A 17,673-nucleotide genomic window follows, 5' to 3' on the forward strand; every position below is an offset into this window, starting at 1 on the left:
TAAGTTGTTTGATAAGTAGAAATTATAAAAGGTCATGATATGTTTTCAATATGTTCTTCGAGTTCTTTTAAAAGTTTGTGTTTTGCAGTGCCCATCTGGCTCAGTCAGTAGAGCATGCAACTCTTGATCTTGGGGTTGTGAGTTTGAGCCCCACATTTTGTGTAGAGATTACTTAAAATCTTTATAAGTAAATGTTTGTGTTTTCTTTCCATTTTAGGTTGAGCCCACGTTTTGTGTAGTGATTACTTAAAATCTTAATAAATAAATGTATGTTTGTGTTTTGTTTCCATTTTAGGCCCAGACCTTATCTGTTTAAAGATGATCATAAATTTCCTACAAACAAAGAGAACTTACCAGTGACTATACTCTATGCTGAAATTGGTACCAGAGCATTTAGTAAATTTCACAAAGTATTGTCTGATAAAGCTCAAAATGGGGAAATTCTGTATGTTCTTCGGCATTATATTCAGGTATGGTTTTATCCAAGATTATTTTGTCTATAAAAATTACGTTTGATAATTTCCTTACTGGGTTTTACATAATTTCCACCTGAACAATTAAAGATTTTTTTAAATTAACACACCTATCAAATGTGAATTTTATGTGGAAAAATATATGGGGATTCTGTATATTGTTGATATTCCTTTCTCTTCAGATTCCTTCTTAAATCTGAAACAGATTTAAAACTTGGATAAAAAACAAAACCATATGTGTATAATATTTGCGAGGATTCATAAATATAGTTTGTTTTTTTTGTTTTTTTGAGAGAAAGGAGAGAGTGTGAGCATGGGCAAAAAGGGGTAAAGGCAGAGGGAGAGAGAGAATCTTAAGCAGACTCCATGCTCAGCACAGAGCCTGATGTCATGACCTGAGCTGAAATGGAGAGTCAGATGATTAACCAACTGAGCCATCCAGGCACCCCTTTAAATACAATTATTATTAGTTTTTTAAAGATTTTATTTAAGAGATAGCAAGAGAGAGCATGAGCAGGGAGGAAAGTGAGAAGCAGGCTCCCTGCTGAGCAGAGAGCCTGATGCGGGGCTCCATCCCAGGACCCCCGGATCATGACCTGAGCCCAAGGCAGATGCTTAACTGACTGAGCCGCCCAGGCGCCCCATAAATACAATTATTTGTAATGAAAATGTATTATGATGAGGAAATCTAATTTAATTGATAGACTCATAGTATATATTAGTTCAAAGTGTGAAGCATGGTATAGGAATGCTGTTAACTATTTCTTAGATAGCTGACTACAGTTTTATTGAAGTTTCTGATCAAATATGGTGTGTTCCCACTCTTGCAACCTCTCATTGCTGTCACACTCTTGTTACAGTATTCTGGTTTAATGACCGTATAGGACCCATCGCCGTATCTCAAGTTTTATTTCTTTCATACCTCCACACCATTCCTCCCACCCCATGCGACCACACTCACACAAATGTACTAGAATGACCATTAGAGAAGCACTTTGCTTATTTTTTTTTTTAAAGATTTTATTTATTTATTTGACAGAGAGAGATAGTGAGAGCAGGAACACAAGCAGGGGGAGTGAGAGAGGGAGAAGCAGGCTTCCGGCGGAGCAGGGAGCCCGATGCGGGGCTTGATCCCAGGACCCTGGGACCATGACCTGAGCCAAAGGCAGACGCTTAACGACTGAGCCACCCAGGCGCCCCGCACTTTGCTTATTTTACCACTATATTCCCAACATGGAAAGAGTGTTTTATTTTGAAATATTAGTGATTTGTATATTAATGTTTAAGATAATAAAGCATCACAGATATACTTGCTAATTGCCTACCCACGTTTTTATATTGGATTATTTGGGTTTCTCTTTTTCTTTCTTTTTTTTTTTAAAGATTTTATTTATTTATTTGAGACAGAGAGAATGAGAGAGAGAGCACATGAGAAGGGGGAGGGTCAGAGGGAGAAGCAGACTCCCTGCCGAGCAGGGAGCCCGATGCGGGACTCGATCCAGGGACTCCAGGATCATGACCTGAGCCGAAGGCAGTCGCTTAACCAACTGAGCCACCCAGGCGCCCTGGGTTTCTCTTTTTCTTATCTGCAGATTTTAAAAAATATGTTTTGAATACTAATCTTTTCTTCTATATTTTGCAAACATCTTCCAAAGTATTTCTGGTCTTCTGGTATTAAAACAAATTATTTATGACATCTTTGGTTCAGTGCAAGTAATAATTGTGACGTCAAATTTTTATCCACCTTTTCTTTAGTGGTTCGCTTCACGACATCATAAGGACATCTCCTGTAGTTTCTTGTGAGAATTAAAATGCTATTTTTTAAGTTTTAGTTTTTAATTCATCTGGAATGTATTTGAATATGCTGCAAGGTAGAGATACAATTCTAGTTTTTCCATATGGAAAATTATTGATCCCCACATAATTTATTGAACAGTTAAGTCTTTATTCTAAGCCATCATATACCAAGTTTTCATATAGGCATTGTTTTTAGACTCTATTCTGTTCCAATAATATAGATGTCTGTTCTACACAAATATATTTTAATTGCAACAGCTTTAAAATCTAAAGCAATCTTGACAAAGGACAAAGCTAGAGGCATCATGCTTCCTGATTTCAAACTATATTACAAAGCTGTAGTATTAAAACAGTGTGGTATTGGCATAAAAATACATGGATCAGTGAACAGAGAGCCAAGAAATAAACCCATGCATATATGGTCAACTAATATTCAACAAGGGAGCCAAGCATACTCATTTAAATGGTGCTGGAAAAACTGGATAACCACGTGCAAAAAAATGGAACTAGCCCCCTATCTTAAAACAGTCACAAAAATTAACTTGAATTGGATTAAAGATTTAAACATAAAATATGGAACCATGAAACTCCTAGAAGAAAACCCAAGGAAAAGCCCCTTTACAATGGTCTTGGCAGTGATTTTTTGGATTTGACACCAAAAGCAAAGGCAACAAAAGCAAAAATAAAGTGCAATAAAATCAAAAATAAAAGAAAAAAATAAAGTAGGACTACATCAAACTAAAAAGCCTCTGCACAGCAAAGGAAACCATGAACAAAATCGAAAATGTATGGAATGGGAGAAAATATTTGTAAATCATATATCTGATAAGGGGTTAATATCTGAACTATATAAGGACCTCATACAACTCAATAGTAAAAAAAAAAAAAAAGTCTGATGAAAAAAAATGGGCAAAGGACCTGAATAGATATTCTTCCAAGGGAGACATACAAATGGCCAGCATGTACATGAAAAGGCATTCAGCATCACTAACCAGGAAACGTAAATAGAAACTACAATGAGATACCACCTCACACTTGTTAGAATTGCTGTTATCAAAAAGACAAGTGTGAGAGGATGTGGAGAAAAGGGAATATTTTTGCACTGTTGATGAGAGTGCAAATTGGTACAGCCACTATGGAAAGCAGAATGGAGGTTCCTCAAAAATTTTTAAAAAGAACCATCATATGATCCTATATTTCTGCTTCTGGGTATATATCCAAAGGAAACAAAACACTAACTTGAAAAGATATCTGTGGTCCCATGTTCGTTGCAGCATTACCTACCATAATGAAGACATGGGAACAGCCCCTGTGTTCAGCAGTGGATGAATGGATAAAGAAAACGTGGTGTATGTATACAGTGGATTAATATTCATCCTTAAAAAGGAAAGAGATCCTGCCATTTGTGACAATATGGATGGACCTTTGAGGGCATTATGTTAATTGAAATAAATCAGACAGAGAAAGACAAATACTGTAATGATGTCACTTACATGTGGAACCTAAAAAAAAACCAAACTCTAGAAAACGGGAGGTGGTGATGATGGGTGAAGGTGGTTGGAAAGTACAGACTTCCAGTTATAAGTTCTGGGGTGACTATACTTAATAATACTATGTTGCATATTTGAAAGTTGCTAAGAGAATAGATCTTAAAAGTACTTATCACAAGAAACAATACTGAGGTATGGATGTTAACTAAACTTACTGTGGTAATCATTTCATATTGTCTCTATCAAATCATTATGTCATACACCTTAAACTAATACAGTGTTTATGTCAATTATATCAGAGTAGGACTGGAAATGGGAGATCAAATTATTGTTTATCTTTTTAAAAAATGTCCCCCAAGTGATTCTAATGTGCCCTGCAGGGGGTTATGCTCATTGGTCGAGAATCAGTGTCCCAGGTTATTTTTTGGAGAATGTGACCATTAAATGTACTATGAAATCATACTAGCCAACTATCTGGGCACTTTGTCACATCAAATTAGAGCCTTCATTTTAATGAATGATATATCGTACATTCAAAGTAGTTATATTTTAAATCTAGTCAACATGTAATTCTAATAAAATGGACATATTTATGCTGCCTTTGGAACAGATGCCTTTTTATGGGGAGAGAAGAAATACAAAAATGAAGAAAGATTCTTCTCACCAGTTTAGTTTATGAGCATTTTTGGTTTGCAAATCCAAACTTACTAGACTACAGTTCACATTTTATATTAATACATTTTCAAATGGAGACAGTAAATATGAATTTAATAAACATATATCTTTATTCCTGAGGAGCTAATAATATTTCAGAATTGATAATGGAAATTGGTTATGTGAAATTGCATTTCTTTTATGAACTATAACAAAATATGTAGACTTGGAGCTTCAGTTTGCTTCTCTACCAGCTGATTGTCTTTTTGGTGGAGAGTCAAATGCATTTTTAAATTGAGCTGTATGAAATTGAAAATTCTTTAAAATATTTTCAACTTTTTCAGATGACCATAATTATAAGCAACTCAGTTCCCTTGTGCTATCTTTCAGTATAGCATGTGCCTGAGAAATTATACATTTTCATGTGGGCAGCAGTGCTAAATATTTCTTTGCATATCTGAAACTAATTCTTATATCATCTTATTTGGAAATAGAACAGCCCAGGAATAGTCACTCTAGTCATATACTTAATTTTAAGGTTGGGGGCGGAGGAGTTAGGGAGGAAATAAGAGAATAAAATAAAAAAAAACTATTGAGGTTCTCCTTGCCTCTGATCTCCACCTCTTCCTCTATCATGTGTAGGATTGCAAAACTGCCCCCTTGCAAACGTGAGTAAGAGAGATGCACAGCATGTTCTAGGGAGCTTGCTGGGCGCTAGGTTAAACTAGTTTCCTAAGCTGTGAAAGAATGTGCCAAATGATGATGACTATAGCAAAATTGATAAGAATTTCCATCTGGAAGCTAGAAAGAACTTTAGACATCTTCTAAAAATGTTATGTATATTCACCCAGGTTGCTTACCTTTTGAAAAAAATGTGAATCCTCTTCCTTGATTCATTTTGTATTTGCCCTTTACAGAAAGGGGAAAATTAGGTATTAAAATTCCGATCATCAGTACTTCAGACAACTCCATTTTAGACAACTTTTGCCCCTTGTTGCGAGAGTAGATACTGATTTGTGGCATTTGGTATATTTTAATCATTGAGAAATGTGAGGAAAAATTTAATCAGGGTGTTCAAGACGCTGCATTTTTTGGTGTCTTTTGCCTCTACTCTTTAGTATCGCTTTTGGCAACACTCTAGTTGTCCTATATCTAGATAACTAGCAAATGAATAGCATTTGCTGGGTTAGCAAATCCTGTGTAGTTCACTGAAAGGAGTACAGTTTTATTGAAACTTGATTGTATTGGAGCCTCTGTTAATTAATTCATAGGAGAAATGGGGAAGTTACCAGTATAACACAAAAAGATGAGGTATTTTTTCTTTGTAAAAGAGCAATTAAAACATGAGAGCCCTGACAACGCTTTTAGAAAGTAAAGAAGTGGTGATCAACCAAATTCTGGGTCCTTGATATACTATTTAGAAAGAATATAAATATACCCCAAATAATAATTTTCCACAGTGATTTTAAAAAGTCAATATTAGTAAGGGCGCCTGGGTGGCTCAGTCGGTTAAGCATCTGCCTTCGGCTCAGGTCATGATCTCAGGGTCCTGGGATCGAGTCCCGCATTGGGCTCCCTGCTCAGTGGGGAGCCTGCTTCTCCCTCTACCTGCCGCTCCCCCTGCTTGTGCTCACTCTCTCTCTCTGACAAATAAATAAAATATTTTTTAAAATATTAGTAAATTTACCCTAATGTCCTAATACACAAACATACTGAATTTAAAAGATGTATGACTAAATATTTTCTCTTTTTTAAAATCTAAATGTATTGGAACAGAAACCAGTCTCACAGAAAATGTACCTATCTGGCTATGGTGTGGAGCTAGCGATTAAAAGTACAGAATACAAAGCTTTGGATGATACCCAAGTTAAAAGTAAGTTTACTCTCTGTACTTGAGTAGAATAAAAATTTGGAGGCTTATATACTTTTTCAAAAATATTTAATGACTATAGTCTTACACATGTTAATTTGAGGCTGGAGATAGGGTAGACCTGTTTCTCCTTAGTTTAGAATTTGATATTAATCTGAAAGAAATATATTTAATATTGTGCTCTCAAAAACTTCTTTAAAAATTGGAAAAAGCATCTTGTTTTGCTTTATCCGGTGGCTTCCCAACCATTTTCGGCAACATATAAAAAATAGTAACCTATGCAAGGCAGGCTGAGGCAGTAGATGAGGCTGGTCATGGCTATCGTGACAGCCGGATATGGCCAGCCAGCCTGGCCTGGAGGTGGGGCTGGGGGTAGGGGGGTATCTAAGGGGGTACCCAGCCAGTCGGGGGCTGGGGGCGGAGTGAGGGTGGGACTGGCGGTGGGGGTAGGGGGCGTCTAAGGGGTCAGTGTCTCAGTCAGTCTGAAAGTCATTGGCAACACATGGTCTTATAGGAAGCTTTGTCTCACATATTTATAATGAAGTTAGCATGATGATGCTGCACTTGAAGTAGGATGGGAGAGGCCTGTGAATTGCTAGTTTAGATGAAGTAGATTTGATTAGATCTGTGATCTACAAACCCATATCTATGGTTGTGCACTAAACTGCATGCTCTAGATAAAGGACTCAGGACACCTGAAGAAATTAAAGTAGTTTTCAGATTCTTATGAAAATCTTTTATTACCTGGATCATCCAAAATTTATTTATACCTGATTCTTGGTAAAGAGTTTTTTGGGTTTTTTTTAAGATTTATTTTATTTATTTATTTGAGAAAGAGCACGTGCATGTGCAAGCAGGGGGAGAGGGAGAGAATCTCAAGCAGACTCCGGGCTGAGCAGGGAGCCTCACATGGGGCTCAATCCCGGGACCCTGAGACCATGACCTGAGCTGAAATCAAGAGTCAAATGTCCAACCAACTGAGCCACTCAGGCACCGCTGGTTAAGCGTTTTTAGTTCGTTCTTTTATATGCTCTCAGATGTGGCTTCTGCTTCAACTTTATCTATTCAGGATCTGGTCCTGGAGGCCCTGCTCTGATCGCAGACCTAGCTCTGGCCAGTCCTCCTGATTGTGCTTCAAATAAAGATCTGTATTACTGTTAAGTCCTATCAATTAGAGTGCTGGAAAAGTATCATGCAAGTAGTAATATTCATGTTTTATGTATTTCTATATAGCTTATATGTAGCTTTACAATGTTTTATAATTTAGTATCTTATTAATAGTCATAATAGTAATAGAAGGCATTTTCTAGCTATCCTTGGGCTTGTGGAATTTTCTTTAAAAAGTCAGATAAAAAAATTTTTAAAAGTCAGGTGATCACATGAATGATCTGTATTACACATTACACACTAAATTCTGTTGTCACCCTCTAAACATATGTGTGGAATAGATCTTTTCTCCATTCTAGTCACCACTTCTTTAATTCAGTTGTTTTTTCCCTCTATACATCAGACTTCTAACTGGCCTTCTCTCTGATCTTTGGCCTTCTGTGCCCCCAGTCCTCCTTACCCCCCAAAATAGATGAATCAATGTTCTTCACAGTGCTTTCGGGTTGAATGCCTTATGATAAAAATCTGACTTTGTGACTGCACTGGTTAAAATCCCTCAGAGGGTCCCCATAACCCCCCTCATAAATCCTAGTACTGTAGCATTGCAAAGAAGGCTTTTCATACTCCAGCCTCTTTCCGCCTTATCACTCTCCCTCAGCCTCTGATTTGTACCTGCTGGTTCTGCAACACTAAACTACTATACAGAATAATTTTCTGTTGCCTGGATACCTCCATGTTTGGCTCCATGCTAAGCCTTCATGACCTCTATAGAGTACTTTTATTCCTTAGCATATGCTGTTCCCGCTGCCTGAAACCTTCCTCCTTTGCCCCCCTTTTCTTTCATCAAAGGCCTACTCATCTTTTAAAACTCCTGTCAGTACCTCTGAGATGGCTGGCTGTCTTTTTGCTCTGTCAAGGGTGGTTTTCTTTTCTCTATATCCCATATAGTCTATGCTTTCTTTCATAAAAGGTTTACACACTGTATTAAAATTGTCTATTTGTGTCTCTCCTTTCTACCAAGTGGAGTTTGTGTCTTTCCTGTCTCTCTTCTTCCTGGTGTATATCTGACAGGAAACAGCATAACAGGCAGCCAATAGATGTTGGCCAGATGAAGAAATAAAAGGGAGGAGAAGGAAAACTGGATCAGAGCACCCAGGGCGTTTAGCTGTAGTCCAGGGGATGCGGGCCTTCAGGAGAGAGGGGAGGAGCGTACTGGAGGGGCTCAGGCACACTCCGAGAGCAGCCCCATGCTCTAAGACGTAACAAGTTCTTGTGATCCCAAGTACCCTGCACATAGACCGTTTGCCACCCTGTATGTTATAATTGTTTGGTGAGTAGAGGAGAAGGAAAGGGGAAGGGAAATAATGGTAACATGTTGTATCCTTACTCTTTGAGATCATGAGTTTTGGTGTCTTTCTAAAAGATTTCTTGATGGTCTTTAAAGGCACTGGAAATAGGTAAGCATGCCTATATTAATTAGGGCTTGGAGCTCCTGCCTGGCTTAAGAGCTAAAGGATTTGTTGCAACCACTTTGGTTTATGATTCTGGTTCTAAAATAGAACATGACTGTGAAATAATCTGTAAAGCATTGGTTAAATATTTAATAACCCAAACCTGTTTAAAAAGAGAGCACACTCAGAAATACAAGTGTGTGCATGTGTGTGTATCAGTGAGCTGGTCTGTGAAAGAAAAACAAGGTAAAACAAGGAATTTAAGTTTGCGTTCTTCTAATTTTTGATGACCTGCTCCTTTCCCAGTCTGAAAATATTTTTGTTTTCAAAACAGCAGTGACCAATACTACTGTGGAGGGTGAGATTGAGACAAATGAAGTTCAAGGATTTCTCTTCCAGAAACTAAAGTGAGTCTGAATTGAAATGAAGTTGCATTGCTGTGCTCTTAAGTTTGTCCTTAAAGGAACTCAGTGTGCTATGCTGGCCTGTGTTTCATGTTCTTAAAATATACCCGTAATTGGTTTTTTTATTACAGAAGTAATACATGGTTAATGCAAAACACAATGGAAAAATAATCATGAATTTCACAGTACGATGAGTATGATTAGAAAAATAAGAATTGGAAATGATCAAAGTTATCTTTGTCAAAAAACATTATAGAATCTCTTACAGATCTACTGGATTAGAAAATTCATGGCTAGTTTTGGGTCATTAGCATGAAATAATCAAAATTTTTGTGCCTCAAAAGAAAATATTTATTTTCTTAATTAAGAAATTAATTTATTTTCTTAATTTCTTAATTTTCTGTGTGTGGAGTGCCATATTAAAAACCTTTTAACATCTGGTCTTAATTTCATTTACATATATAAGTAACCATTCAAAAATTAAAGTTGTGGCCCCCCCCTTTTTTTTCCTGCATCACTGATTGAAGACCAGGAATAGGATGGTAAGTGCTCTCTGAATACTTATGAGTGGGGATTGTTGTTTTCTGTGTGCTTTCCCTTATTTACAAGAAGGGAAAGTTTGTGGTTTCATTACAAAGGCAAAATTAATTAAAGGTAAAGGACAGTTTTTATTAATAGTTTTAATTTTTGCCTGATATTCTAAGTATTTATAAAGCACACTAAGGTCAGTTCTCCTGGTGAGTAGATATTGTTACAGAGCAAGGAAACATTTTTGGAGATTGTGCTAATTTATACAGATGACGGAGTTATATTTCTAAAGTATATTGGCCCAGCGGCATACTAGTGGCCTTAAGAAGTTAATGCATAAAACAGATTTATTCTAAGTAAGGTATTTATTTAGTAGATAACAATACATTTTTATTTCATTGTCAGCAGTCTCAACATCTTGGAATCCACAGTTCTATTTTTTTCTTAATTCTTTTCTAAACATAACTTTTTATTGGAATAAATTGCACAACTTACAAGAAGATTTTGGAGCCCTGGGATATTAGTTTTTTAAAAGAGGCAGTACTCAAAATTAGTTCTTACACAGTTACTCGATTGAGGCAAAACCCTTTGCTTTGAGATATTATATGAATAATGTATTTTTGTCTGAGTTACATAAATTCAGCAGTGAAAACTGTTAAGATTATGGTTAAATATGAAAAACAATAATAGCTCTTATAAACTTAATATTCTGTGATTTAAAATATTTGAGGGGCACCTGGGTGGCTCAGTCGGTTAAGCGTCTGCCTTCCGCTTGGGTCATGGCCCCAGGGTCCTGGAATCGAGCCCCACATCGGGCTTCTTGCTCAGCGGGGAGCCTGCTTCTCCGTCTCCCTCTGCCTGCCGCTTCCCCTGCTTGTGCTCTCTCACTCTGTCAGGTAAATAAAATAATCTTAAAAAAAATAAAAATTGAGAAAGGGGTTAATTTAATTCGTAGTAAATTTCCTTTTAGGAGAAGTTCTGGTGCTTTTTCACTTCACTGTAAGAACAGTTGTAGTCAGTCTTGATTTGTTTTTAAAACATGGTCCCTGTAATAAAATTGCATGGTATCAACACTATGCTTATTGTTAAATATAAGATTAATGCATTTCTGTGTATATGGTTCTGTATATTTTTTATTTCACTTTTTAAAATCTTTTTACTGTTGAAAATATGTATTTTGTAAGTTGTGTTGGAGGTAAAGTTTTTTTTAAGAGAGAATCCTATTTAAATCTAAAATGGCACCATGTCTTGATTTCATAAGAGTTAGAAGAAAGAAACCACAGTTGAGGTCCTGTGTGTAGTAAAATGTCATTCCTATTACATTATTTGGCACTCTCAAAAAGATACCTAGATGTGTTTAACATCAGGCAAAAGTGTATAGGAAGCATTCATGTTTTCTTTATAAAATAGTTTTGTTTTAAATTATAAAAGCAGGGCGCCTGGGTGGCTCAGTCGGTTAAGCGACTGCCTTCGGCTCGGGTCATGATCCCAGGGTCCTGGGATCGAGTCCCGCATCGGGCTCCCTGCTCTGCGGGGAGCCTGCTTCTCCCTCTCCCACTCCCCCTGCTTGTGTTCCCTCTCTCGCTGTGTCTCTCTCTGTCAGATAAATAAATAAAATCTTTAAAAAAAAAAAAAAATATATATATATAAAAGCAATACTGTAATTTATAAAATGTTAAAAAGTATAGAGCATGAAAGCTAATAATTCTGCCCTCTCCCTTGGGTCCCTTTTAGGTAATGTTACCATGTTAACAATCGAGAGTCTATCCCTTCAGGTTTTGGTTTGTTTTGTTTTATATATTGAAAAAAGTGCACATACACAGCTCTCATTATTTTTAAGCTCTGCAGACAAAGTTGCCTCATGATGTATTATCTTGGTGAACAGTTTTTGTCTAATTATTTGAAAGGGTTAATTTCAAAAATATACTGCTTGTATAACTTGTAGTAGGTGATGATAATTAACATTACTTCATATTCTAATGCAGAGAAAGGTATTCAGATCTTAGAGATAATCTGACAGCATTCCAAAAATACCTGATTGAGAGTAACAAAGAAATGACGCCTTTGAAAGTCTGGGAACTACAAGGTATAGTATTTTGGTCTACTTTAATGTAGCATTTTGGTAACTGATCTCTGTTCTGATAAATAAGCTTTTATATAACACGATATAAATTATTTCATAGATAATAATTACTGATGTGAATTTTTGTAGAAATTGATATTTAATTAAAAGGTTATCCACCAAGCAAAGCATGTTTTTATGTTTGTAAGAGTTTAAATTATACAAAGTGTAGTTTTTGATACTATCTAATCATTTTTAAAGTGTACACTGATTTATCTTGTAGGTTCATCTCAGGTATTAAATCACATTTCAAGGAATCTATAACATTGATTAAAAATCCTGACTAGTCAGTCAGGAAAACAGAACTAAATCAGACTAGTTTTCTTCTGTTTAAAATTTTGAGCTTAATAGACCATTGCATATTTCAATGTTAGCTTAGAACAGCCTTGTGCTGACCTCCTGTAAGCAGATATCTCGTGATCAGAATTTAGTTTGAACTGTAAGTTCTTTTCGATTTTTAATTTTCTTTTTTATTACTTGTAATTTTTAGTCATTCATGGGGACATCATTTTGCTGTGTAATCCATAACTTCTATCACATCTCCCATCAACTTTCTATTAACAGCTTATTGAGATAACTGACATACTATACAGCTCATCCCTTTAAAATGTACCATCTGATGGGTTTTAGTATATTTTCTGAGTTTTTTTAACTGTCACCACAGTCAATTTTAGAGTATTTTCATCACCCTGAAAGGAAAGTAACATACCCATTAACAGTCACTGCCCACTGCTCTCCAGTTTCTCCAACTGTTGTAGGCAAACACCATTCTACTTTTTCCTTCAAAATGTTCTCCAAGGAACCCATAATTTAGAAAATATAATTGCAGGTGATAATTGGAGGTGATGGGGTGCTTTTGAAGGCTTATAAACAGGACGTGCTCAGTCAGCTTAGTTTTAATGGATCTGGCTGATGACTATGTAAGATAGATTTGAATGAACCAGAACCAGGAACTCCATTAAGACATCTTTGAAATCCTGTGGTGAGAGATTGCGCTGTCACTGGTAGACAACGTAGAAAGGAAGGCTGGATTGAGCAAATATTGAGATGAAAGGAGTCAAAGATGGCTTGAAGATTTCCAGCTTTGAGCCTGAATAGGGAGAATATAAAACATGTCAGTATGTTTCGGGGTTGAAGATGGAGTTCAAGAATAACGAGACTGGTGTTAAAAGGATTGCTTAAAGTGACTGTGACATATTCAGATGACAGGGTCCAGTCATGGGGTGAACATAAAGTCTGTAAGCTAAAAGGAGAAGATTGAAAGAGCTGAACATCTTAGCACAAAGGCTTACAAAGGTAGGGGAACTAACTGGTGGTGTAGAGTGACCAGTTGGTACACGAGGGTGGACGCTGTGGTGCTCATCCACGTGTGGAAAGTAGAGTCCGTGAAGAAGTGGAGGAGCACATTACAGAAGCTAAACAAAATAGATTTCCAAGACAGAGAATGTAAGCACTATCTTTTTTCCTTTTTTATTGATTTACCAAATATTTATTGTATATCTACCACAGGTCAGCCATGTCTGTACATCCATGGTTTCATAATTTTTGGCTGAGAGCTACAGTAGGAAACCTATTTTACTTCAAGACCCATATACAAGTGTATGATGTAAGAATGCATAGATATGCTCAAAACTAAAAAAAATAAAAGTAAAAAAAGTTTCTGCATACAATGTGTGTATGTTTACTACATTTTATTCACTCTGACAAACTTTTTTTCCTACCCTATTTCATTGGAAAAATAACTTCGTATTACCTATCCATCTGATTTCACTACTAACTAATGGGTTCCAACTGACGTTTTGGAAAACACTGGATTCTGAAGATAAACTGAGCTAAAATAGACCCTGCATATCTTCAAAGGATCTTAGATAAACATAAAAATTTTGAAAACCAGAGGGGCGCCTGGGTGGCTCAGTCATTAAGCGTCTGCCTTCGGCTCAGGTCATGATCCCAGGGTCCTGCTCCACGGGAAGCCTGCTTTTCCCTCTCCCACTACCCCTGCTTGTGTTCCCTCTCTCGCTGTGTCTCTCGCTGTCAAAAAATTTTTTTGAAAACCAGTATAAAAATTATGGTTGTAATTGCTTTAAAGCAAAGGTAGATAGGATTAATGAAGGGTATATGCCAGGAAGATCCAAACCGGTGGGCGTGAGGGGCGGGGAGAGAAAGGGAAGTCTTTGCCAGGAAGTGATGACTGAATTGAGATCTGAGGAGGGGTTGGAATAAATTTGGGGGCGGGTTATTTAAAGAGAACATAAAGATCTTTGTGAGAGGTTAGATATGGATACATGAAGGAAAAAGAGATACTAAGAACTTGACTAGATGGTGGTTTGCCCAGCTACATGGACAGTGGTGTTTTCTGAGAAGAGAAGACTAAAGAGGACCAGATTTGGGCAAAGATGGGACAGGAATATCACAAAGTTATTATTAAACATGCTGCTTTGGAAATATCCAAGTGGTAAAACAGTTAAATAGGCAAAGTGTAGGACTTAGTTACTTATGAATCATTAGGTATGGAACAGTTTAGAACAAAGCAAAAAATGTTAATAGAATCTGATTATACTATATTCATTTGGTTATTTATAATCTATCTGATTTCATAAGTGAATTTTCAGGGGGCTTTCAAATAAATTATACACAGAAAATTGGTCATGTAAAGAATTACATTCATGTTATAAAACGTTTTAAAAGACTAGTTGTGTTCTCAAACCTGAGTAAAAGGTAGTTGTCCATGATCATCACAATGGTGATTGATGATAATAAAAAAATTAGCCGGGGCGCCTGGGTGTCGATAAGCATCTGCCTTTGGCTCAGGTCATGATCCCAGGGTCCTGGGATCGAGCCCTGCACTGGGCTCCTTGCTAGGCGGAGAGCCTCCTTCTCCCTCTCCCACTCCCCCTGCTTGTGTTCCCTCTCTCGCTGTCTCTCTCTCTCTCTCTCTCTCAAATAAATAAAATCTTAAAAAAAAAGCCAACACTGTGTCTGGCAAAGTGTTAGGCTATTTATATACATTATCCTAATTACTTTTTTAAAAACTCGTATGAGTTATATATTCCACTTTTCCAGATGAGGAAATTAAGAAATGGACACATACAATAATGAGTCTAAGTTCACAAATCTGATAAAGCACAAATCAGGGATACCTAAAATGAGCAGGTCTGTGTCATTATAAAGTCTAAATTCTTTCTTCTGCCTAGCATTGTGCCTTTTTGAGTATAATGTTGTATAGCCAAATACTGTCAGGCAAGATCTTTGATCATACACTTTCCTCTTTTATAAGTTGTTACACCGTTCAGTCATGTAAGTAATGACTAAGTTTTCTCACCTAAAAATATGTATATCCCTAAATATACACATCAGTTAAAAATTGTATTGCTTATAAATGCCTTTAATAACAATAGAATGAGAAACCGAACATAAAGGATCTTGTAATTTTACTATTCATTCATTCATCAATAGTGAGCACCTACTTGTGTATCAGGTATTTTTTTTGTGAGAACATTTACTTTCTACTCTCTTAGCAAATTTCAATTATGCAGTACAGTGATACCAACTCTAGTCACCCTGGTGTATGTTAGATTCTCATCCCCTCTTCATCTTATAGCTGAAAATGTATGCCCTTTTCCCAACCTCTCCATCTTTCCTCTATCCAGTCCCAGGCAGCTACTTTTCTACTGTGTTTGTGTGAGTTTGACTTTTTTTTTTTTAGATTTACATATAAGTGATGCTGTGCAGTATTTGTCTTTGTCTGTTTTCACTTAGCATAATGTCCTCCAGGTTCACCATGTTGTTACAAATGGCAAAATTTCCATTCTATTTAATGCTGAATAATATTCCATTGTATGTATATACCACATTTTCTCTAACCGTTCACTCATCTGTGGACATTTAGGTTGTTTCCATCTTGTCTATTGTGAATAATGTTGCAGTGAACATGGGAGTAAGATATCTCTTTGAGATACTGATTTCATTTCCTTTGGATACATACCCAGACGTGGGATTGCTGGATCACATGGTGGTTTTAGTTTTAATTTCTTGAGGAATCCCCATAATGTTTTCCGTAGTGGCTATACCAGTTTACATGAGTTCCTTGTATATTTTTGTTATTAACCCCTTATCAGATGATTTGCAAATATTTTCTCCCATTCTGTAGCTTGCTTTTTCATTTTGTTGATTTCCTTGCTGTGCAGAAGCTTTGTAGTATGATGTAGTCCCACTTGTTCATTTTCACTTTGCTGCCTTTGGTTTTGGTGTCAAATCAAAAAATCATTGCTAAAACTAATGTCAAGGAGCTTACCCCTATGTTTTCTTTCAGGATCTTATGGATTTAGGTCTTAAATTTAAGTCTAACCCATTTTGAGTTGATTTTTGTGTATTGTGTAAGATAGGGGTCCATTTTCATTCTTTTGCATGTGAATGTCCAGTTTTCACAGCACCATTTATTGAATAGAAAGTCAGTACTTTGCAGGAAGTGATCCTCTTGCAGAAGGATCTTAGTGAGATAAGCATTGAGAAATGGCTGTTGTGTTTGGCAATCAGGAGATAGTACTGAGCACTGACAATTTCACAGCAGTGCTGGAGCTGGAAACTTGCTGAAGCTGGCTGAGGAAATGCTATTTAAAGTTACTCACCTCTGAAACAAATAATGTAATATATGTTAAGAAAAAAAAAAAAAGATAGCAGGAGGGGAAGAAGGAAGGCAGGGAAATCAGAGGGGGAGACGAACCATGAGAGACGATGGTCTCTGAAAAACAAACTGAGGGTTCTAGAGGGGAGGGGGGTGGGAGGATGGGTTAGCCTGGTGATGGGTATTAAAGAGGGCATGTTCTGCATGGAGCACTGGGTGTTATGCACAAACAATGAATCATGGAACACTACATCAAAAACTAATGATGTAATGTATGGTGATTAACATAACAATAAAAAATTTTTTAAAAAGTTATTCAGCTAGAAAGTGATACAGAGCTGGAATTTGAACCTTGGTTGTTAGGCTCTCCATCCCGTGGGAAGCTGTGCTAAGAACCTCTCTTCCTAAGCTTTGACTCCAACCCAATTCACCACCCTGAGAACGTGGAAACAAAACTAGCCTTGTTATGCTAAACTGGTTATTTTGCTAATAATGGTAAGCTAGGTTTCTACCCATGGTGAAATGTTAAAGAGAAACAATATGTTTCACTGTTCCGTAATGAACAGAATTCAGCTTTAAAATCTTTTCTGAATCTTGACAAGGTAAAGGAGACTAAGAAAAATGACTGCTTCCGTCATCCTGGAGACTGACCACATAAGCCACGGTTTTCTTTCCATCGAACTGTAGTATCGAGGAAAATACCAAGTCTAGGATTTTATTTTCATTGTGGTATAAAGTTAAAACATGTTGAAAGAGAAAGTGAATGTTTGATATTTACTGAATTGGACACATTGGATTTTAAAGTTCTTTCCAGAATTGGCTCCTCGAAGCTCTTTTTTCCTTTTGTTATTCTTACCAAAGCTTTTTGTTTCATGTTTTCTTCAACCTTAGAAAAAATAGTTTTGCCTCAACATTTCTTTCCCTGTATCTTTTTGAAGCTATACTGTAATTTGTGGAAAACAATAGGTATTAAATGATAATTAGTCCTTCATGAAAGTGTAAAGTTTACCTTATTTGGACATAAGTGATAGCCTTCCATTTAAAACTTTTGAAGAATGTTAAATATAAGAGTGTTAATATCTATATATACATACATGGCAAGAAGTGTTGACTAAATTATTTAAATTACATGGTGATGTCGATAAAGATCTGA

General features: G+C 36.5%; 1 protein-coding gene across 2 annotated transcripts in view; it reads left to right on the top strand.

Annotated features, from left to right (window-relative positions):
* UGGT2 (UDP-glucose glycoprotein glucosyltransferase 2) overlaps window positions 1-17,673 on the top strand; it is a 180,962-nt gene that overhangs the window by 36,070 nt on the left and 127,219 nt on the right. For both annotated transcript variants that reach the window (XM_036080088.2, XM_078070183.1), the window contains exons 5-8: window positions 296-470; window positions 6,191-6,287; window positions 9,177-9,249; window positions 11,760-11,860. In XM_036080088.2, the coding sequence (XP_035935981.2) occupies window positions 296-470; window positions 6,191-6,287; window positions 9,177-9,249; window positions 11,760-11,860 (446 nt within the window). The remainder of the gene's footprint in view (window positions 1-295; window positions 471-6,190; window positions 6,288-9,176; window positions 9,250-11,759; window positions 11,861-17,673) is intronic.

This window comes from Halichoerus grypus, chromosome 4 (assembly GCF_964656455.1).
Source record: "Halichoerus grypus chromosome 4, mHalGry1.hap1.1, whole genome shotgun sequence".
Classification (NCBI taxonomy): Eukaryota; Metazoa; Chordata; class Mammalia; order Carnivora; family Phocidae; genus Halichoerus; species Halichoerus grypus.